Source organism: Pelobates fuscus, chromosome 7 (assembly GCF_036172605.1).
Source record: "Pelobates fuscus isolate aPelFus1 chromosome 7, aPelFus1.pri, whole genome shotgun sequence".
Classification (NCBI taxonomy): domain Eukaryota; kingdom Metazoa; phylum Chordata; class Amphibia; order Anura; family Pelobatidae; genus Pelobates; species Pelobates fuscus.
Window position 1 is genome coordinate 29,764,692 of NC_086323.1, and position 20,159 is coordinate 29,784,850.

At 38.3% G+C, this 20,159-nt stretch overlaps 1 protein-coding gene across 1 annotated transcript in view; it reads left to right on the forward strand.

Annotated features, from left to right (window-relative positions):
* EFCAB7 (EF-hand calcium binding domain 7) overlaps nucleotides 1-20,159 on the forward strand; it is a 46,362-nt gene that overhangs the window by 4,474 nt on the left and 21,729 nt on the right. Inside the window, exons 2-8 of the mRNA XM_063427870.1 lie at nucleotides 3,005-3,195; nucleotides 7,593-7,804; nucleotides 8,189-8,275; nucleotides 8,498-8,693; nucleotides 10,366-10,487; nucleotides 14,359-14,500; nucleotides 19,609-19,718. Coding sequence (XP_063283940.1) covers nucleotides 3,009-3,195; nucleotides 7,593-7,804; nucleotides 8,189-8,275; nucleotides 8,498-8,693; nucleotides 10,366-10,487; nucleotides 14,359-14,500; nucleotides 19,609-19,718 — 1,056 coding nt within the window. The 5' untranslated portion in view covers nucleotides 3,005-3,008. The remainder of the gene's footprint in view (nucleotides 1-3,004; nucleotides 3,196-7,592; nucleotides 7,805-8,188; nucleotides 8,276-8,497; nucleotides 8,694-10,365; nucleotides 10,488-14,358; nucleotides 14,501-19,608; nucleotides 19,719-20,159) is intronic.

Sequence of the window (20,159 nt, forward strand, 5' to 3'; positions counted from 1 at the left end):
GTGTGTGCATGTGATTTTTGTGTGTGTTTTGTCAGTGATTGGCTGGGTGTGTGTGGGGGCAAGGGGGCAGGGATCTGTGGACATGTCTGATTGTGTGTGTAAGTTTGTGATAATGTGTGCATATGTTTGTGATAATGTGTGCATCTGTGAATATGTGTCTGTATGCATATGATTGTGTGTGTGTGTATAGGTGTGTCATTTTATATGTGTGGATCTGTGATTATGTTTGTGATTTTGTATATAGGTATGTGACTGTGTGTAGGTCTGATTGTGTGTGTGTGTGTGTATTTGTGATTGTGTGTACAGGTCTGTGACTGTGTGTGTATGTGGTTATGTGTGCATACGTATACACATGTGTATGTGTTTAGTAGATAGCTTGTAATTTGATATTCTTAAATATGCCTATCCCACACAAGGATAACAAATAAGGGAGTTATCTACTAAACAATTGAAATATCAAAATTAGGAAAAGGGCTTTTAAAGATATTACTTGTGTATATACATTATCAATAATCTATATTATATATTTGATGTGTGGCCCAAGACGATTCCTCTGCTCAATGCAGCCCAGGGAAGTCAAAAGGTTTGACACCCATGATTTAATCCTTTAATGTGGCTTTTAAATAAAAGTCCAGTCACTCTTAGAAAAGTGTTTGTGCCAAAAGGAGATACATTAAAAACAATCTAATCACAGAGAACATTTGGCTGTGTAATGAAGTATATGAGATCACACAATAATCCCAGAGTGGAGCTCAAAATGAATACATTATGGAGAAGGAACAGCACAAAGGGTATCAGATGTACAGATGGTGGATCAAAGGCCGGCCACGTGAAAATGTAATCACTTCAACATCACATGGTATTTCGAACATAAACAGCTAAACAGATGCCTGTCTGCTTGTGTGTGCCATGTCTGGCCAAACTGTGTTTCAGACCAGGATATCGAACAAGCTCCGCCAAATATTACTCTGCATATGGTGAAATGATGGAATGCTGTACTTTAATACCAGGGGCGGAATCATACCACAAGCGCCTGTAAGCACAGAATTCTCAAGCATCCCTTAATTACCCCCCCTCCCTCCCCCAAACTAATAAAATAAAAACTTGCCCGCTTAAATATGATAAAAATTGTTGCATATCCACACACACGGATTCTGGGTATGTAGTGTGTGCACATGTGTATTAGTGTGTATATGTCTGAGTGCATAAAAAAACAAATGCAACAGTATGTGCCTAATGTCAAATATATAGTATGTTAGATTGATAAAAGTCTGGAAGACATTGTCCAGAATTTTCGCTTTCTGCCAGATAGTCTTACTTCTTATGGTACTTGAATATTTTATTGGGTACATGTGGAGAGTCAGAAAGAAAAGAACCAATGGTGAAGTATAGTTGATGTTTGGTGGACGCACAACATAAATGTGTGAATATCTACTCACATACAATGGAGCATCTTCCCAGTTTCGGATATAATGGGGCGCAGTGTTATAATCCCCACTTATGGATACATGTTATTCAAGCATGAGTTCTTGGCTGTTCAGTGATGAGTGTGTAGTAATATACAAGAGTACCATTGTGTAATATTGCAAATTAGAGATGAATAATAAATCAAATGGCAAATGCATTCACAAATGGGGAGCTTAAAGGTCAGTAGGTCAGGTGTAGGGTGGTTTAATTCTAAATTAATGGGTGTATATGTCACAGCATAAATATGAAAACCAAAAGAAAAAAGCATAATATTGCTCTTTGACATAGTGAATAAACAGAATCATATAAGAAACGTACTCACATTTGTGAGAGCAGCTACACCGCTCAGCATTTCCAGCATAGGTGATATAAATCCCGCCATGGATAATATGCCCAATAGTCTTCAGCAGGACATGTCACAGGGTGTCAGGAACAAATAAAAAAATAATGAAAATAGTAATAAAAATATATGGCCAGTATCTAATATAGGTATATGCCAAATATACTTTATTGCAATCAAAACAAACATCCACAAAAAATCCACAACGCGTTTCACCTATACAGTAGGCTTTACCAAGTGAATAATAGAAATTTTAGGTGGCTTACTAATAATTCATGCAACTGAAATCCAAGTGGGCATCAACAATGATAAAACTTGCACCAAGAGCTACTCTAATGGGTGCCCACATCTGAAGGGTTGTGACAGCCTTTCTGGCCGGGCCCTTATAGATTTAAGTCATGCAGGGAGCTCTATTAAAGCACTCTCTGCTTAATCCCAGTGCCTATTGCACAGTTTGAGCGTGTCTAGTGATGCTGTACTAATCAGAGACTGTTCTCTGGCTTACTCTGATGCATGATACCAGCGCAACAAGATCCTGCAATCAGGACAGTCTCACTAAAAGTGAGGTTTTGGGGAGGCATGTTGCTGTTTATCTCTGGTATATACACTCAGACCCACCAACAATTTTGAGATCCTTGAAACGAGAAATGAAGGCACTTAGGTCCAAAATAGGGACTGTCCCTTCTAAGTAGGGCCGCCTGGGAGGAATGCAGCCCTAAAACACTAATGTCATATGCAATAGCAAAAGCCACAATTAGTCTTGTATACCTGGTGCTTTTAGGTTCATATGTAAAAATTGCATTCCATAAAAAATATTTGTCTCTAAATCAAGCAATTTTTTATCCAATGGCTAATGAGTCTTTAAGTGCAATGAAATATGATAATCGAAAACAGTTTTATTTACAAAACCGTGAATAGTTGAGAATCGACAAGAGGATTGAAGATCTGTCATAAGAGCTGAACTGGAAAAATTCTCAAGCCAGCAATGTTTTCAGTTTGGCTATTGATCTAAAATTTGAAATTTACTTTGAATTCCTGATAAATCTCCACTTTCATAAATAACCTTTTTAAGACTTTGTAGCTTTACTGACTTTTGATTATGGCCAAGATGGGAGTATTTTCTATTAATAATTTCATTTAACTCTTTGAATGCATTGACGGATAACCAAGCTTAATTTTCACTTTCTTTTACTCTAGCAGGATGGCAAGTCCTTATGGTAGTAACGTGTCGCTCTCAAATCAAAAACATCCGACCAACGAGCGCCAAGAAAATAGGAAATCTCAGCCTAGTGAAGAGGAGGCTTTCTACTCAACTTGCCGCGCTGCGTACCTTACTGTATTTAAAAGCAGTCTCGACAATATTACCAGCCGAGAGCAGCTATGTTTAGGTACGTTAAGAGTGATGTCATGGAGTGTGGGCTAGAGGGAGGACATGGAAGGGCATGGGGGCTATGTCACCATTTACTGTGTGAGCGGAAGTCAGTCTCCAATTTCTCACAATTAGCATTAGCTACCCGAAATTCCAATGACGCTGCCGGAGGTGAAGTTATGCCTCCAGCAACAAAGGGGTTAATCTCCATATGTGCAGCGTCTACACATACAGACTCCCGGCACCATGACCACTTCATTTCATCGCTTGGAGTAAATTTTTTAATGATGTTTATCAGTAATAATTTAGAACAATAATCTTTCTCTAAATGTCTATGCAATTCTTCATGTCTGGATCCACTCTTGCTGATATCTCCAGACAATCTTATTCCTTCCAATGAAAAGAATGGTGGAAGCATGCATATTCAGAACTTCTCTCATTCGCCTCAATGGGGGTGGGAATCCGAGTGGTTTAGAAAAACAATTTTTTTATTTTTTTATTTTTTTTACAGATATGCAAAAAAACAAAAACAAACAAACCAACGTAAATCTATAATACTTATTCCAGAGATACAGCCTGCCAATCCTGGCAAAATTTGATGATGGACCTTTAAACTGGCATGGTGTCATTGAGATTTACATTTACTATAACTGCAGGCCAACCTGATGTCTGCACCTCACTGTTTTCCAAGATTGTCTTCATTTGACATTCTATTTAAAGTTTAACGTGGGTATTTGTGTGGACAACATTGCTGTCAAATGTATAGTTAGAAACCCTGCAGAATTCTACAAATTGTTATCTGCAGTTCAGTGTTGAACTGGCACCTGAAGAGTCAAACAGATGAACGTGGATACTGTACAAGAGCTCTGCTATGTTGATAGAGAGATAAATCCTGATGACACTCTGGATTTTTTCAGTCGTGATCGCCTAATTACGCCATGGCTAGTTAAACAGGCGGTCACATTCAGCAGATGTGCTTAGTCTAATGAAGGCTTTCAACATTATGGCAAAAGATTTTTTTTGCCTCTTGCTAATAGCAGGTTCCTTGTAATACAGATTCAAAAATAGTATTAAGAGAACAAATGTTATCGCCTTTCCGCTAGTTATGTCTTTCATCTCTTTCCATCAGCCACTTAAGCAATTGACCAATTATTATTTCATGAGCACCAGTGCCAAGGTCAAAAAGAACAAGCCCTCCGAATGCCACATACTTCCTCCCCTAGCTGTCAGTTTAAACTCCTCGCATGCCAGAATGTACTGCAGCAGACTGCACAACTCTGTATAGTTGACCGATTGCAACTAGGCTGCTGGAAAATGTATCCTACATGACTGTATCATGATCATTGTTACCGGGAGGCATTCATTTTTCATAAGAATCACTTCCTTATAATGCAAATCAGCAAATGTAGTCTGGACACATTGTGGGTTATGTATAAATAATGCCATACCTCCCAATGATGGGGATGGGGGGAATCTGGACAGTGAGGGGGCATGGCCAGTGATATGACCCTCCTGCTGACAGGCTGCCTGTTGGGCCCCTAGCCTTCAGGACCATGCAGGTAGCACTGCTAAAGCACTCTGCATGGTCCTAGTGCCCGGTGCACACATCAACAAGCTCGTCTAATGATGTACTCAAGCTGTGCTGTCCCAGGGACTGGATCCTGAAATCAGGACTGTACTGTCAAAAGCAGGACTCTTGGCAGTGAATGGTTTATTTACTAAAGTGGGATAGCCGATTTAGACAAATTCTGTGTTCAGTTTTGCTATTTTAGCCTTACATTTAAAATTTACTTGGAATTCCCAGCAATTCTCACTTTGAATATCCCTCTACGTATGATCTATTTGATCAGAATTTTACCTTCTGTGTTAGTATGGTATCTATAACAATGTCTAAATGGGCTTCATACATCTGAATAAAATAGGATACATTTGTTTTACTCTCAAATTGACAGATTTTCTTAGTGTTGATGATAACGCCAAAAACAGGATGATCAAGTGTAGTAAAAATGGAACACTTTTGCTCCTATTTCTATCTAAAACCTGTAAAAAAGAAAATGCAATAATAATTAGATCACTTTTATGTTTCGTGGCTGATGGAGCACTAGGATGTGTTTCCATAGGACCGACACTGACTGTCATGATTGTACAACTTTTATACATAACCCCCAAACTGAATAAGGGCGTAACTTCAGGGCTTTACTCGCTAAATAGTAGGTTAATGTGCTCCGTTACTGTCGGAGCAATATGTGGAATTCGTGTAAGATCATGTTTGCTTTGTGGGACCCAATAATCTGTTTTGCAGCAAAAATAGAGTTTTGTCAGATCAGGCATGCCTTTCCATTCTTCAGTGACTGGTTTTGGTGCATGTGTGCACACTGTAGCCTTATCTTACAATTCTTAGCTAACCTTAGTGGAATCAGACCCCAGGTTTCAGGAATGCTTTTCTGCACACTGATGTTTTAACAATAATATTAAAGTATTTGAGGTTTTTCTTGTCGGCTAGAAGAAGTCTGGCCATTCCCATGCACCTTGACCCATGAATAGTTTTGGTCAGCAGAGTACGTAAGCAGTTTTCATCTGCAGAGCTAGCAATTTTTTTGTCACACCATACTTTTGTCGCTAAAGACAGTAGATCAAAACATTCCACAGTACTTCCTAGATGCTAAAACCACAAAAGTTACTAAGATCTTTTGTATACCTCATGCTAATGTTTGGTCAAAAACCATCTAAACCAGAAGCTTGAAGCTAGGGGGACACTCTTAGCCGCTGACAAGAGCACCCCAAGGAAGAACGAGCGGAGCATCGAAGCAACCCCCCAGCAGCACATAACCCCAAGGGGTAGGCAGGTGTGGAGGCCTCTCTCAGGGACAGACCCGGGAGGAGACCAAGAAAGCCCACCAAGCGACCGAAACTCACCCCCAGGCCACACACAAGCACCGCCCGTAAGGGATACCACAGGCAGGCAGGGCCGGCGGGTAACACAAGCTGTAAAGCGGAGCCCACCACAGCAACCGCCAGGCTGGGCCCCCGCAGCAACCACAGGGGTCCGCATGAGCCTACCGCACTTACCTACTGGGACCCAGCGGCGAACCCCAAGACCCGTAACCGGACCAAACGGTGCACCAAGGGGCGAAAGCATTCTACCACCTCTACTAGACAAGGGAAGCAGGTTGGGAGATTATCTGACCAGCCCCAGCAACACCTCAGCCAGCCGCACCGGCCTAAGCAAGGCTTGACGGGCCGCACCTTGACAGCCGCAGGACAGTCTCTATGGGCCGTATTAGAACCACGTTCACACAGCATATGGTCCCTCAACACCCCAAATCGTACACTGCCGACCAGGAGCAGACGTTCTACACAAGGCAGGGGGAAGCCCAGCCAGGGAATCGGCTAACTATTTAACAGTGGGAGCTGGCTACCAGCCAGGATCAGCCGCCGGACAGGGACTCTATCCTAAGCTGCTGATAACCCAACGGCACAAGAACAACAAAATTTCACAAAGTTAACGCTGTTATTATACTGCTAGAACGTTAGCCTGGCTACATCACCTCAATTTATCATATAGACTAAGCTCAGACAGGTGACCCTAGCTTGTCCCCTAATGCTAAATTCCTACAACCCTGTCTAGACACACACACAGCACATCCCGCTCAAGGAAAGCGTAAGCCTAAAAATCATTAACATACGCTTATTAGTATCGATCTGCTAACATTTATTCATCACTAGCTTATGTTATACTGTTATACCGTTGAACCACTACTATCCGGCTAATTTAGAATTTGCTAGCACTCTCGATGGTTTAATGACACGTATGAATACGTTTGTTGACATGTTTACCTTACCTTTACTGCTGATGCATCGCTAAGCTAAAACTGTTTATATAAAATTGTGCTGGTTAATCTAATGTTTACGCTATTCGAGAACCTATATTGTCGCAATTCTGCTCTCTCTAACCTAAAAAATGTGCCTGACTATAGTTTACCACAACCTGTACAGCAAATGTTTTCTACCATACTTTGATGTCGCTGTTGTGGCGCACCAAAGCCTACTGTTACTTTTGTGCACAACAAAAATAAAGAATTAAAAAAAAAAAAACATCTAAACCTCCTGAGATTTAGCTAAATAAGTAGCTATTTAGGTGTTTGCGTTAACTAACAGGTGCACCTTACACTTGGCTTTTCTGTTGTGTAGTTTTGTATTTTTGCCAGTTTTGAGTTTATGGCAAACTCCATTTAAAATGTGATCTCCAGTATGATACCCAGTCACTCACTGGACCTCTTTCTTTGATATGTGAATATTGGGAGATCTCAGCCAGAGCACGTTCTTCAGAAGTGAATTTTATGTAATCGTGTATCATATTATTACACTTTGTGTTAGTCCAGTAATATTATTGTTTTATATTGTTTGTCTCTGCAGTTCTCCAACTCGCTGGCCGAAATCCAACAAATAAAATCCTGACCAAGTACTGGACAGCGAGGACCAAAGAGTTACATTTTGATGATTTTTGCACCATCATGAAAAGAGAAAAACCTGCTGCAAAGACGGAGCTTTTAAAAGCTTTCAAAAAAATCGACCCAGACAACAAGGGCCATATTTCTCATGACGACCTTTCTAGAATCCTCACTGGTGTGCGTATTATGAGCTTTATCCTTTAAAAACAAGTGCAATTTAATCTAGCAAGGACTTTATGATCCCATAGGAAGGGATGTAACAGATTATAATACTATCGTGGTCTAAAACGGTTAAATTATATATTTATTGCCCAACAGATCTGTTGTGTGAAAAGGATATAACTTGTGTCTTCTAATGTTATATGTGGTCCTGTTATGTGCTGTCTAAAACAGGCACTTTAGTATCCTAGTCCACTATCTAATACAACTCTCAGCCAGCAGCTGCGTCTTATTCTGTGTCATTTATGGTGCTGTAGGCTGCTTGCTTTAGATCGCACATAAGAGAAAATGTTATCTGTTTATCTTCTTCTTTTGTAAAAGTGGATCATTCATGTTTTTCAGAATGGTGAGAAAATGTCTCAAGAAGAAGTGCGCGCAGTATTACGTTTGGCTGATATCAACAGCAATGGCAGACTAGAATACAATAAGGTAAGACTTTGCCCAATGGATTCACAGTTCTACCCTCTTTCCCACTACCCCCTTTTATATCGAAGGAATATAGAGTAAATAAATTGACCTCGGGTTTTCTATTCTGTTTATATGATTTTGTACCTTGTATGATTGTGATTTACATTATATCATATTCCTTACTGATAGATAAGACTGTGTCTCATCTTCTAAATCTGTATTTCATTGCTTTTATTTATGTAGTTCTGTAACAAATTCTTCGAAATTTGTGACCAATGTACCAAGATGGCAGCAGATAGAATGGACTCTGACAGCAAAGCTAAACGCCAGCAATTTGGAAGCCAAATACAAAAATCACCTGAACGTTCTGCGTCACCTTCAGCCAAACAATCTCCCAGAAACTCAAGACTTTCTGAAGGCGACACTACTCCAAGAAAAGGTGAAGTTTAAGACTCTGAAGATGCACAGTCATGTCAACCTTTAGGATGACTGAGCATCTTGAGAATTTTGGGTCAAAAACATCTGCCTTGACACATTAGCCATGACTTTCATAAAAGTTAAAAGTCCAATGTTTTGTATTTTACCTTTGACACTATTTAGCATTTCTTTCTTTTTTTTCTTTTTTGGATTTTATTTTCTGATAACATTTGTGTTTAGCAAATTTCACTATGGAGAAATTAGTTAAGTTCAGAAACAGATTTCGGTACCAGATGCGAAAACATTACATAGTTACATAGCTGAAAAGAGACTTACGTCCTTCAAGTTCAGCCTTCCTCACATTTGTTTTTTGCTGTTGATCCAAACATTTATTTAGTGTTTTTATTATACTTTTGTAAAATATGTAAATTACATATTCTGAGGTGGTTTAAGAGAACTTTTAGTGTTTTTTACTGTTTATGGGTTGTTGTTTTTTTTACAGTTAAAGGTCACACACTTGTATGATGAGGAATATTCACTACTGCGAGAATTCACAGCGAATTCAAAGTGAATCTCAAATTTAAGGCCAGAGTAGCTGAACTGAACTCCCAGCAGATTGCTTTAAGTGCCGCTCAAAAGGTGGCCTTGTGCTTTCTGGCTGATTGTTCCATGCTTTACTGCTCTGCCACTGTCCAACATTTCAGCCGCTTAGAGGCTGCTCTTACAGGATTCGAGTCTGATGCTACCGCTCAATGTGACTGCCAAGCCCCGCCCACTCCCACCCCTTTTCATTTGTTTATTTTTGTTTTTTTAATAAAAAAAGTGATTACACTTGCCTTTATTCAATGCAGAGACAGACTCTTCACTGCAGTCTGATCATTCTTCTGTGAGGTCATCAATCCTAATGAATTTTGGCGAATTATATGCTTCTCATAAAGCAGCACTGAGGGCACAAGGCACATGCGTGGCAATTACCACTGTCCACTAATCCAGTGCCTCTGACTAGTTACCACAGTGTCCAGCATCAAAATGCTGATGCTGGGTGTCGATTGCAAAGTTTAACCGGTGCCATTTGTCAGAAAAATAAAGTCGAATCATTATACATGAAAAGCACAGAGGAATACCGCCGATATTTATTTCTGAATCAACAAGCTACTATAAACTAGTGCATTTGTCTTTCATTAAAAGTACAGTGGAATAAATATTTTTGAATGCTGAATCTATTAGGCTCAGATTCAGTGTCTGACTCCTACACAACTCACAGACGCACCTTCATGCTCAAAGGTTCTTTGCACGATTGGGCCTTTGAAGGCTCTGGAAGTATATTGTTGGTCCTCAGGCATATAATATGAATAATTATTAGTAAATCTCAAAATGTATCCTATTACAATAACAGTTCTTTCTTATGCCCATAAAATAATTGATACAAAATAATGGCTAATGAAACAAGACCTATCAGAGCCAGAGCAACGTAGACATTTAACTTATTTTTATCTTGGCTGGAGTCCTTTTAAGACATCAAGGAGCAAATTCCGATTAACCCTCAGAGCATCAAGATTCTTTATTCAGCATGTTGACTTTTTCCTTGCAGTAAATACTTAAACCTTTGCAACAAGAGCTAATTTTCTGAGACCTTCACATGTAGAGCCTTATTAAAGGAAAATGAATGCAAACTGTTCCATGTTTTGTTCTAGCTGAAAGTAAATCATCAAGACCATCATCGGCTCGAAGCTACAAAGCTTCTGTATCTACAATGTTCACCATGGCTGCCGTCAATGGCAAGAATTCTAAGCTGGCTGAACCCAATAATTTACAGGTAATACCTTCTGGACATTTGTTTACACTTATATATATTTCGACAACCATTTCACTGAGAAGAGGGCTAGCAAGGGTGACAAGGAGGCAATTGATTTCACTAGCCACAAGCATACAGTGGTTAAGGGGCACGGCTTCAAAGCACCATTTGTTTGCTGATTAAAGCAGAGCCTGTTGTGTTGTGCAGTCCTTCGTCCCAGAACTGCAGGGGCACCGATCTCAGACTGGCCAATTCTTTGGAAACTGCAGTATCTGGGTCTCAGCATGCTTAAGTGCTTTATGTCTGAAGAGTGTGTCCTCTTTTTTTTATTTTATTTTATTTCTTCATTTTACAAAACGTGCATGTTTCAATTGAAATTTTCACATTTGTTACGCCCCCATGGCTGTCATCAGACAACTGGAAAACCGGTCTTGTTAGTTCCTGGTTTGTTTAGCTTCGTGGAGATAAACTCAGGAGGCAGCAATTGCTCAGGACACCTGCCTTGCAAAAACTTCTCACTTAGCTGCATTGGTAAAGTCTGTGATTGGACAGCCAGAGAAGGTATGGGCTGGGTTAGAAGGGGAGGACTTGCAAAGACTTCAGACAAGAGACCTGCAGATTTTTGCAAGCTGTTTTTATATATACCCCCAATAAAAAATGCACAATTAAATGCATGCATGTTTTCATTGGGGGTATATCCACTAAACAGTGATTGTTTTATTTTATTTTATTTGAGAGCCCCTTTGAGATGAGAATGTTGGAAGTGTCTGTAGGGTATGATGAGACCATGACAATCCTCTTACATTCTGGTTTTCATTAGTGGCAATGAAGTCACAGGAAACAGGATTACCCATCTCCTAGTCATGCACAACGCTCTGGGCATTGGCCTGTTATGCTGCATAGTCACACCTTTTGACTCCAGCTGCCTTAATCTGTCAGATCCATATATCAAAAGGTCCATGTGTGTAGGGCCTTCCACATAGGAATTGGTAAGTTTTGCGCTTGTAAAAAGCCCATTTATTCGTATTTGCCCTCAGTCAATCTGCACCAGCACTCCTCTGCCTTCATTATTGGTTTCTTTTCATATACAAAAAAAAGTCATATTTATATAAGACTTGTAATTAATATATAGTTCTGAAATGGACAAAACCGTTATTGAGTGTATATTTGTTAATAATATACACATACAGTAAACACAGTGGCCTGGTTAAAACCTCCAATATATCATATATAATTCAAAGGGCATTGCTGTCGGACTACAAAATGGGCTAATCTAACATCTTATAACTATTATAAAATGAAACACATAATTGCCACCATAATTGTCAGAAGATGAACATATCACATTTCCTAATAATTGTTTAAAGTATCTGAGCAGTGATTAACCTTCTGTGCTCTCTTGGAGCTCAATATTTGTTTCCTTATTACTCAAACAAAACGGATATTGTGTGAATAGCTACTACAAACAAGTGTTTTCTTTTCCCTTTTTTAATATAAAATGTAATTATTTTGAAAAAAAAAAGATAAATCAAATGTGATTTCATTTAGATAGTCATTCTAAATTCCATAACCATTATGTCTTATAGTAGTGATTATGGTGTAAGGAGGTTTTGAGATTCGCCTCCTCGTATTTTTTGTCCAAAAAATTTCTGGAGATTTGTTTAACAAAAGCCTTGGCTTTTTCTACATTCGTAGCTTGGCAATCATAGACCGTTATGAGCTGCTGCAGACACTAGACTAGCCTGCCTAGTGCTTTTGTGGATTGGAGTGTGGCAGTATATAGACAGTGTCCCTTTAAAAAGTGTCGATCATTAATTTAGTACTGAAATTATTTCCAATGACCGAAACCAATCATATCCTCTAAATCATAACAATAAGATGCCTTACCATAAGATTTCAGAAGTGTTTGTATTTAGGCGATAAACCCAAATAACTGGGTATAAATTTTGACATGAATTAAGATCAAACGAGATTCCATTATGTACTGATGTACATATTATATGTGAAAATAATGTACTTTTTGTAATGTAATGTAAAAAATCTCCCGATGATATATTGAGTTTCTGCCTGTAGGCATCAAAAGTGTTAACATTCCGAATGTACCCAGATAAACTGTGCATTGCTGGCCCCTTCACTTACATCGATATTGATTTTTATTTAGAAGCTTGGTTTTAGTTACTATGATAAATCACTTCCACTCTAGGCCCTGTGGGGGGTACATCAAAGTATTTTTCCAGGGTCAATATTTGGAGAGTGTTAATATTGATCTGTTATTTTTTTATTTATTTTTTTGCCTACTTTAATTTTACTGGGATTTTTCTTTGTGGTTTACAGTTTTTTTTTTTTTTTCTTTCTATCCTCAACCTAAAATAATAGCTACAAATATTGAACATATAAAACGTAAACTGCCCGTACACCCTTAAATGACCCCCCAGAGGCTCTACTGTGGCAAATGAAATGACTGTAAGAAAACAGCTGAAAATACTGAGATCACAAGTCTCCTGAGAAGTGTTCTTGTTTCAAATAACAACTCCTGGTTTGTTTTGTACCCAAACGACCTTTAAATCGTAAACTGCTTGACAATTACATTTTTTTTCTGCATTAAATTTTAAAAAAACATCTCTCTCTTTCCTGGAAATCTGTGCTGGAGTGTCTCAGAACTGTTTGGTGATTGGGTTTTCGTTCGCCTTTTCTTTCTGTTTTTGTTTTTTTATTTTTGTTTTTGTTTTTTTATATTTGAGTCTACACATTTTTTTTACTCACTGTGAAGGAACTTTTCAGTATTCTATTCATTATTAATTTTATGTAAAATATTTAACAAATGTTGTGTGTACAATAAGCAGGTTCTTTGCACTGAAAAACAAAACGGTTTATTGGAACGTTAAAAAAAAAAAAATGCAACTAAGGGGCACGCTCAAAACATGCATTTCTTTTGTTGTAGTTGTGGTGCTACAGTAAGGACCAGAATAAATACAGATTAGGAACTAGTGCACACACAAAAAAAACAGTTTTAAATCCTACAAAGCATATGTTAACGGTTATGCTGTTTTGTTTTTAAAAAAAATGCGACCATTAAAAATGTTGCTAATAAGCAAGCACAACTAAACCAGAGATGGGATATACGAGAATATAAGAAATGTAACATTAACTACCTTTATATCCATGAGTATAATTGCTTGTACTTTGTAATACACGCTTTGTTACAACGATGTAATGCAACGACATACCAAAAATAAAGAATTGTAAAAAAATCTTACAAACCTACTAAAAATCAACTGCATTAGCACACAAATATGGGGATTTGGCCCCATGATATAGTAATTCTATATTAAACCCACACTGTCTCAAAATACCTCAGTATCAGTGGGTCCTACATTATTGGAGATAACATTGTTAATTACAACTCTTACTGCGTAAACTGCTTCAAGAGGCTCTCCTCAAATTTATGTTTTTTATTATGGTCACTTCCAAAGGGGCACCTGGAATGGAAGGGGTGGGATGCTCAAAAAGGAATCTGGTCTGGATTCCAAAATAACACGAAAATATAAAGGTGTTTAGCAAATCGGAGTAAATCAATAATTGCTAACCATGGCACCTCATGTATTTTCCAACATTTCCACTCATTCATTTCTGATAGCCAAGCATCGTGGGACATTCAGTTTATAAATATTTGCAGTGCCTAGTTTATTCATTCCTGTTGTGGAACAAGAGGTGTTTTGCTGCAATTCTAAATTATTACTGCAGTAGCAGACACACAAAATCATTTGAAATTTTAAAATGTCCTACGTGAACGTCTCAGCACATTTCTTTATGTTTATTTTTTATGGGTTTTTTTTGTGTTAAAATACTTTATTAATGTATTGTATTTTTTTTTTCTTTGTGTGACTTTTAGGGCTGGAATTTTACGAATTCAAAGGGATGTTTTTTTCTGGAAGAAAATGGCGATGTAATCAGCCATCGATATAAAATGCAAATCCCCCAAAAAACAAATGTTTTCCTGAAGATCAAACCTTATAATCTCAGTAAGGTTGAAGGTAATTATTGAGAAGTGGCTCTGCCAAAACACAGAATGCACTGCCCTCTAGCGCTTAATTGTGAAAATACAACAAAATAGAAACTCAAAATGGTTAGCACTATGGACGGATGTACTCACCCAAACCTACAGTAAGCACCTAAACTCAATAGTAAGCACCTACAGCTTTGACCTTCCAGAATGCTTTGGCAGCTATATTGCTTACTCTGCAGAGCTGCAAGATTCACTGTTAAATCGGTTAAGAGCTGCAAAGTTCACTTGTCAGTCTGTGAAGGTCTGCATAATACAGTCCAAGGCCAGTCTTAGACCGTCAGTCACTCTGTGCACCACTACCTTGCATGTGATACCCTGCCAAGCCAAACTTGGCTGATGCTTTTTGAAAATACTAAATTAAATATATGTGTACGTGTGCCGTAAATCTACTTCTTTCTGATGCAAAACTTCAGTAGAACAATAACACAATAACAGTTGTGTTCTTTGTAATCTTCAATGCAATGTATAAAAGGCTTCTGTACAGAATATAGCAAGATTGATTACAATACTTCTTAGTTGGTAAAGATGTTACAGCATAGAGAGGCTTGGGTGGAATCCTCTCTCCTGGTACAAGATGTTCCTTCTTGTCCAGAGAGAAGACTTGATTAGGTGGCCTGTGCTCTCATATGGTTAAAAATGTTCATAACTTAGCCAGAAAGATGTGTTTAGATGGAATCCTCTCTGCTCTCATGACTTACAATATATATATATGTTCTATGTCCTTGTGCTCTCATATTGTCCAATTGATAACCTAACTTTCAAGAACTTTGGACCTCTTACTGGTTCTCTATCGTCTCTATGCCTTCAGGGAAAGACTCCTATTGCTATCAGGATGTGTCCTCTCTAACAAAAGGTTTTGTTGTTACTTTAACAGAGACCTATAATTCATATATATTCTTCAATATTGGAAGGAGTCACCGAGATTACTATTACAACGTATTTTGCTATACAACTTGTTTGTTGCCTGTTTAAACATCTTCCTCTAGTTGCCCAGCAATTCCATATGGCATCATACATTCATGAATGCATGCATATTAAACATTTTAAATAATATTCCTCAATCCCCCGGAAGTGCCTTTTAATGGTACTTGCTCGTCAGTATTTCACTTTTGTTAAAATTGATTTGATCACTTTCCAAACTCCGTTAACTTGGAGTATAAGTGCCATAACTGTCTGTAGTGTAAGTATCTTCTTTTATCTACAGCTTTCAAAGTCTTGCAGAATATAATCCTGTTTTCTACCTGTCATCAGGTTTCTGAGAATTTACAATTAAAGTCCTAACGCAGCCAAACAGAAAAATAAATCAATTGCTTCAACCTGGAAAGATAAATAACAAGTGCAGTATCAGTCCTTATAAAAACACTTTCTTTATTAGCCAAAATAAATATGCCTATATACAGTTTTTTCATTGTTATTTCATCTGGTTATTAAGGAAGGGCTCAGGTTCCATGACCTTTCTTTTTAGCAGCATGTTCCTTGTATTTCTTCCTCACTTTCTGACTGTAGTTCTTTTTTCTATTCTGTTTCACACAAATTCTGGTGATTAGTGGTTTTCTGTTTGGAGACTCAACCTGAAGAGCTATAGAACAATTTGTACTGTGAGAGTAACCCATGTGTTTGCTCCTGCTTCTTGGTTTCTGTGAAAAAAGTGCCCACATTTTCCATTTCCCTTTCTTAATCTAAATCTGCACTTTCTAATTTTGTGTCCAGGTAATGCACAGTAATAGCAGAAATTAGTGGACCTATACATTTCCCAGTCTGTGACTGCCTGCTTGCCTTCTGATTGCAAAACATGTTCGGATTACTGGGATCCTCCTGTTAGTGTGTATGCAGTAACAGGAACATAGACTGCATCATTGAGATTAGTCTTAAAGCGATACTCCACTGCCGAAATACATTATAAATACAAATCACTGTTTAGTAGATACACCCAAAATGCAACCATGCATGCATTAAATTATACATTTTCATTGGGTTATATCTAAAAACCTCTTGCAAAACCTGCAATTCTCTTGTCTGTTGCCTTTGCAAACCAACCCCTACCTAACTCCGCCCAGACTTTCTATGGCTGTCCAATCACAGACTTCCCAATGCAGCTCAATGACAAGTCACCTAGTTAGATAGCTGAAAAGAGAGTTGGGTCCATCAAGTTCAGGCTTTCTCACATATGTTTTTGCTGTTGATCCAAAAGAAGTCTTTGCATGGCAGGTGTTCTGGGTAATTGCTACCTTTTGAGTTAAGCTCCACTGAGTTTACCAAACCCGGGAGTAACAGAAGCGGTTGTCTAATTGAAAGCCAGAGGGATGAAACCAGGTTACCGTATATACTCGAGTATAAGCCGAGTTTTTCAGCACATTTTTTGTGCTGAAAAACCCCAACTCGGCTTATACTCGAGTCAATAGTCTGTATTATGGCAATTTGCATTGCCATAATACAGACAGGGGCTGTGGGGGCTGTCAGAGCTGTAACTTACCTCTCCTGCAGCTCCTGTCAGCTCTCTCCTCCTCCGCGCCGTCCGTTCAGCACCTCGGTCAGCTCCCACTGTAAATCTCGCGAGAGCTGACAGTGGGATCTGACAGAAGAGCTGCACAGACCGGCGCGGAGGAGGAGAGAGAGCTTGCAGGAGAGGTAAGTTACAGCTCTGACAGCCCCCACAGCCCCCACTGAACTGCCAATGCCACTGGACCACCAGGGAAGGAGAGCCCTGCCAGACATCAAGCAGGGAGGGGGGACGAAAAAAAAAATAAAATAAAAAAATAATTCAATTAAATAAAACATAATAATAAGAAATAATAATAAAAAAATATCCAAATAATTAAAAAATAATAATAAAATTGCCCACCCCCCACCAAGGCTCTGCAACACACACACACTGCATTCATACACACACTGCACTCATACACACACACTGCACTCATATACACACACACACACACTGCACTCATACACACACACTGCATTCATACACACACACTGCATTCATACACACACACGCTGCATTCCCATACACATACTGCATTCATTATACACACACTGTAAATAAATATTCAATTAATATATTTTTTTTAGGATCTAATTTTATTTAGAAATTTACCAGTAGCTGCTGCATTTCCCACCCTAGTCTTATACTCGAGTCAATAAGTTTTCCCAGTTTTTGGGGGTAAAATTATGGGCCTCGGCTTATATACGCCAGACGTTTTCAAAACTTTGAGCCACTGCCAATAGATCATCGTCCTTTTTGTCCTAAATGAATCCAGTGGTGAGGGACCTCGATGTGGGGAAGCTGCTAGTCTAGCCCCAATGCACAAAAACCATAATTTCCTTGTTTAGTTTCACTTCTCTTCACCTTAGTTAGAGTGCATGCTACACACTGTGGTATCCATAGTAATAATGCTTTGCATGCCTGTTCACCATTTAGATTACAACGTGCCACCCAGCTTCCAAACACCTCTATTTTTAAATGGTCACTGTTTCTCATTATAGGGATTCATAGATTGTACACATTTCAAAATTTCTGTTCACAAGCAGTACTCCTTTGTTCTGGGATGGTAACTGAGGTTAATGCATTCATCAACCCTTTAAGGTCTGTGAGTTTGGACTGTTGGCAAATTTCTTCTCGCCCAGTGAACAGATATAATGCTTTATTTTTGGTTAACACATTTATACAGATCAGTACAATTCCCACAAGCAGGGTTAACAGACATTGACTTTTTAAAGTTATTCTCCCAAATAAACCTCAGCATTTCTTTGTCATTCAGCCGCACTATCTGGCATATAATTCTCACGATGTTCAGAAAGTTTTATGGACTGGCTGAGAATTATGGGAATTGTATATCACATTCATTTTATACACCCCCCTTTAATTCCCCCTTACCCAGCCCTGCGTCTCTCTCTAGACCCCAGTTTGACTCTGTAACCCCCAGTTTGTTTCACTATTTAGTCTACAGAGAGCTGCGATGTTCATTAAGTCTAAACTCAGGAACTCCGTATTGAATTCAAAGCAGTTTATCACCAAGATAATCTGGAGATCTACAAGGTGTATGTAGAATCTGCCCTGTTTTGTCCCAAATCTCTTACTTAAAGCAAAATAACCTAGCAATTGTAGGACTTAAAAAAGGTAAAAAGTGTCAATTTTATTCCAGCAAGACCTTATCATACCGGAATTCCTATGACTTCTTATTTTCGTTAAAAAGCCCTGATATTTTTTACTTTTCTTGCCCCATTTTTTCATTTTATTGTGGTATTATAACCTAAATATAGATATATCCATGCTTGCATGAGCTTCAGACATTTTAGGGATTATATTAAAACATAGACCACATTACTTTAAATTTTATTGACATACTAAGCCCCAGACTTGATCCTAAATTATCTTTTGTAAATACCCAAATGGAAATTTTCTGTCAAATGAATGGATTGGCCCATGAGTTCCAATTCAAAGACACTTTTCACTCCACTATACATTGTATAAAAATACATATCTACAGATATAGACACTTAGACATCCTCATCATATATATTTGGTTATTAAAACTATTTAAAGGCATCCGCAAGTTAAGAAGAAAAATTACAACTGTGTGTGCATATATTTGTTGTAATATAAATGTGTGTAATAATCATAATTGGAAGAAGATTTTAGAGCATGTTCAAAGGCTATTTTGCTTGCAAATAATTTGTTGTTTAACCCCTTAAGGACCAAACTTTTGGAATAAAAGGGAATCATGACATGTCACACATGTCATGTGTCCTTAAGGGGTTAATAAACTGTACCTGCAAAAATGGCTTGATAGCATTTAACAGAAAAAGAAATTTCATCTCTACTTTGCGCTGAACAAATTTACGGCAAATGTATACGTAAAATGCATTTGATATTAAAGATTGCTATTAACATAAATGTGTTAAGATAGGTGAAGAGGTAGTAAACTCAGTGTACTTGTTATTACGCTGTATCATTACTGTGTATCTGTCCTCTGTAGAAGTAGTAAACTCGATATACTTGTTATTGAGCTGTATCATTGCTGTGTATCTGTCCTCTGTAGAACTAGTAAACTCAGTGTACTTATTAATGTTCTGCAGGGAAGCTTTCCTCGTGGATGTCCGTGGACACTGCTCTTTTTATACTGAAAGAAAGTGATGGCCGTGCAGACCCTCAGCTGGTCTCCTTTACAGAGTCCCGATACAAAGAGGCAGGATATTTTCTTTATTCGTATATTGGAATTTAGGATCTGGACCAATAATGGCTAACCTTGACGCCCCAGTTGTTTCTGAACTGAATCTCCAATGGTGTTCAGTCAGCCTAAACCTAAACATCATGGGCTCTACATTATGTATTTCAGAAATATCACATGAGCACTGGTTTAAACAGTTAAAACAGTTAAAAAAAAAAGGATTACTATCCACTAACTAGCTGCACAAACACACAGCACACTCCTACTCCAATTAATATTTGCCAACTATATGCAGTGTTTTTGTCGGTCACAGGTGTTTTGAGAGTTGTAGTCATCTACTAGTTTCCAGTTCAGTATTTAAAGACCCCTGTTGTACATGATCTGTGTTTATGTCATATTTAAGTCCTCTTTGATAAAAAGCTCAATGTATCTGCTAAGATTATGCATATTTGAATGGCT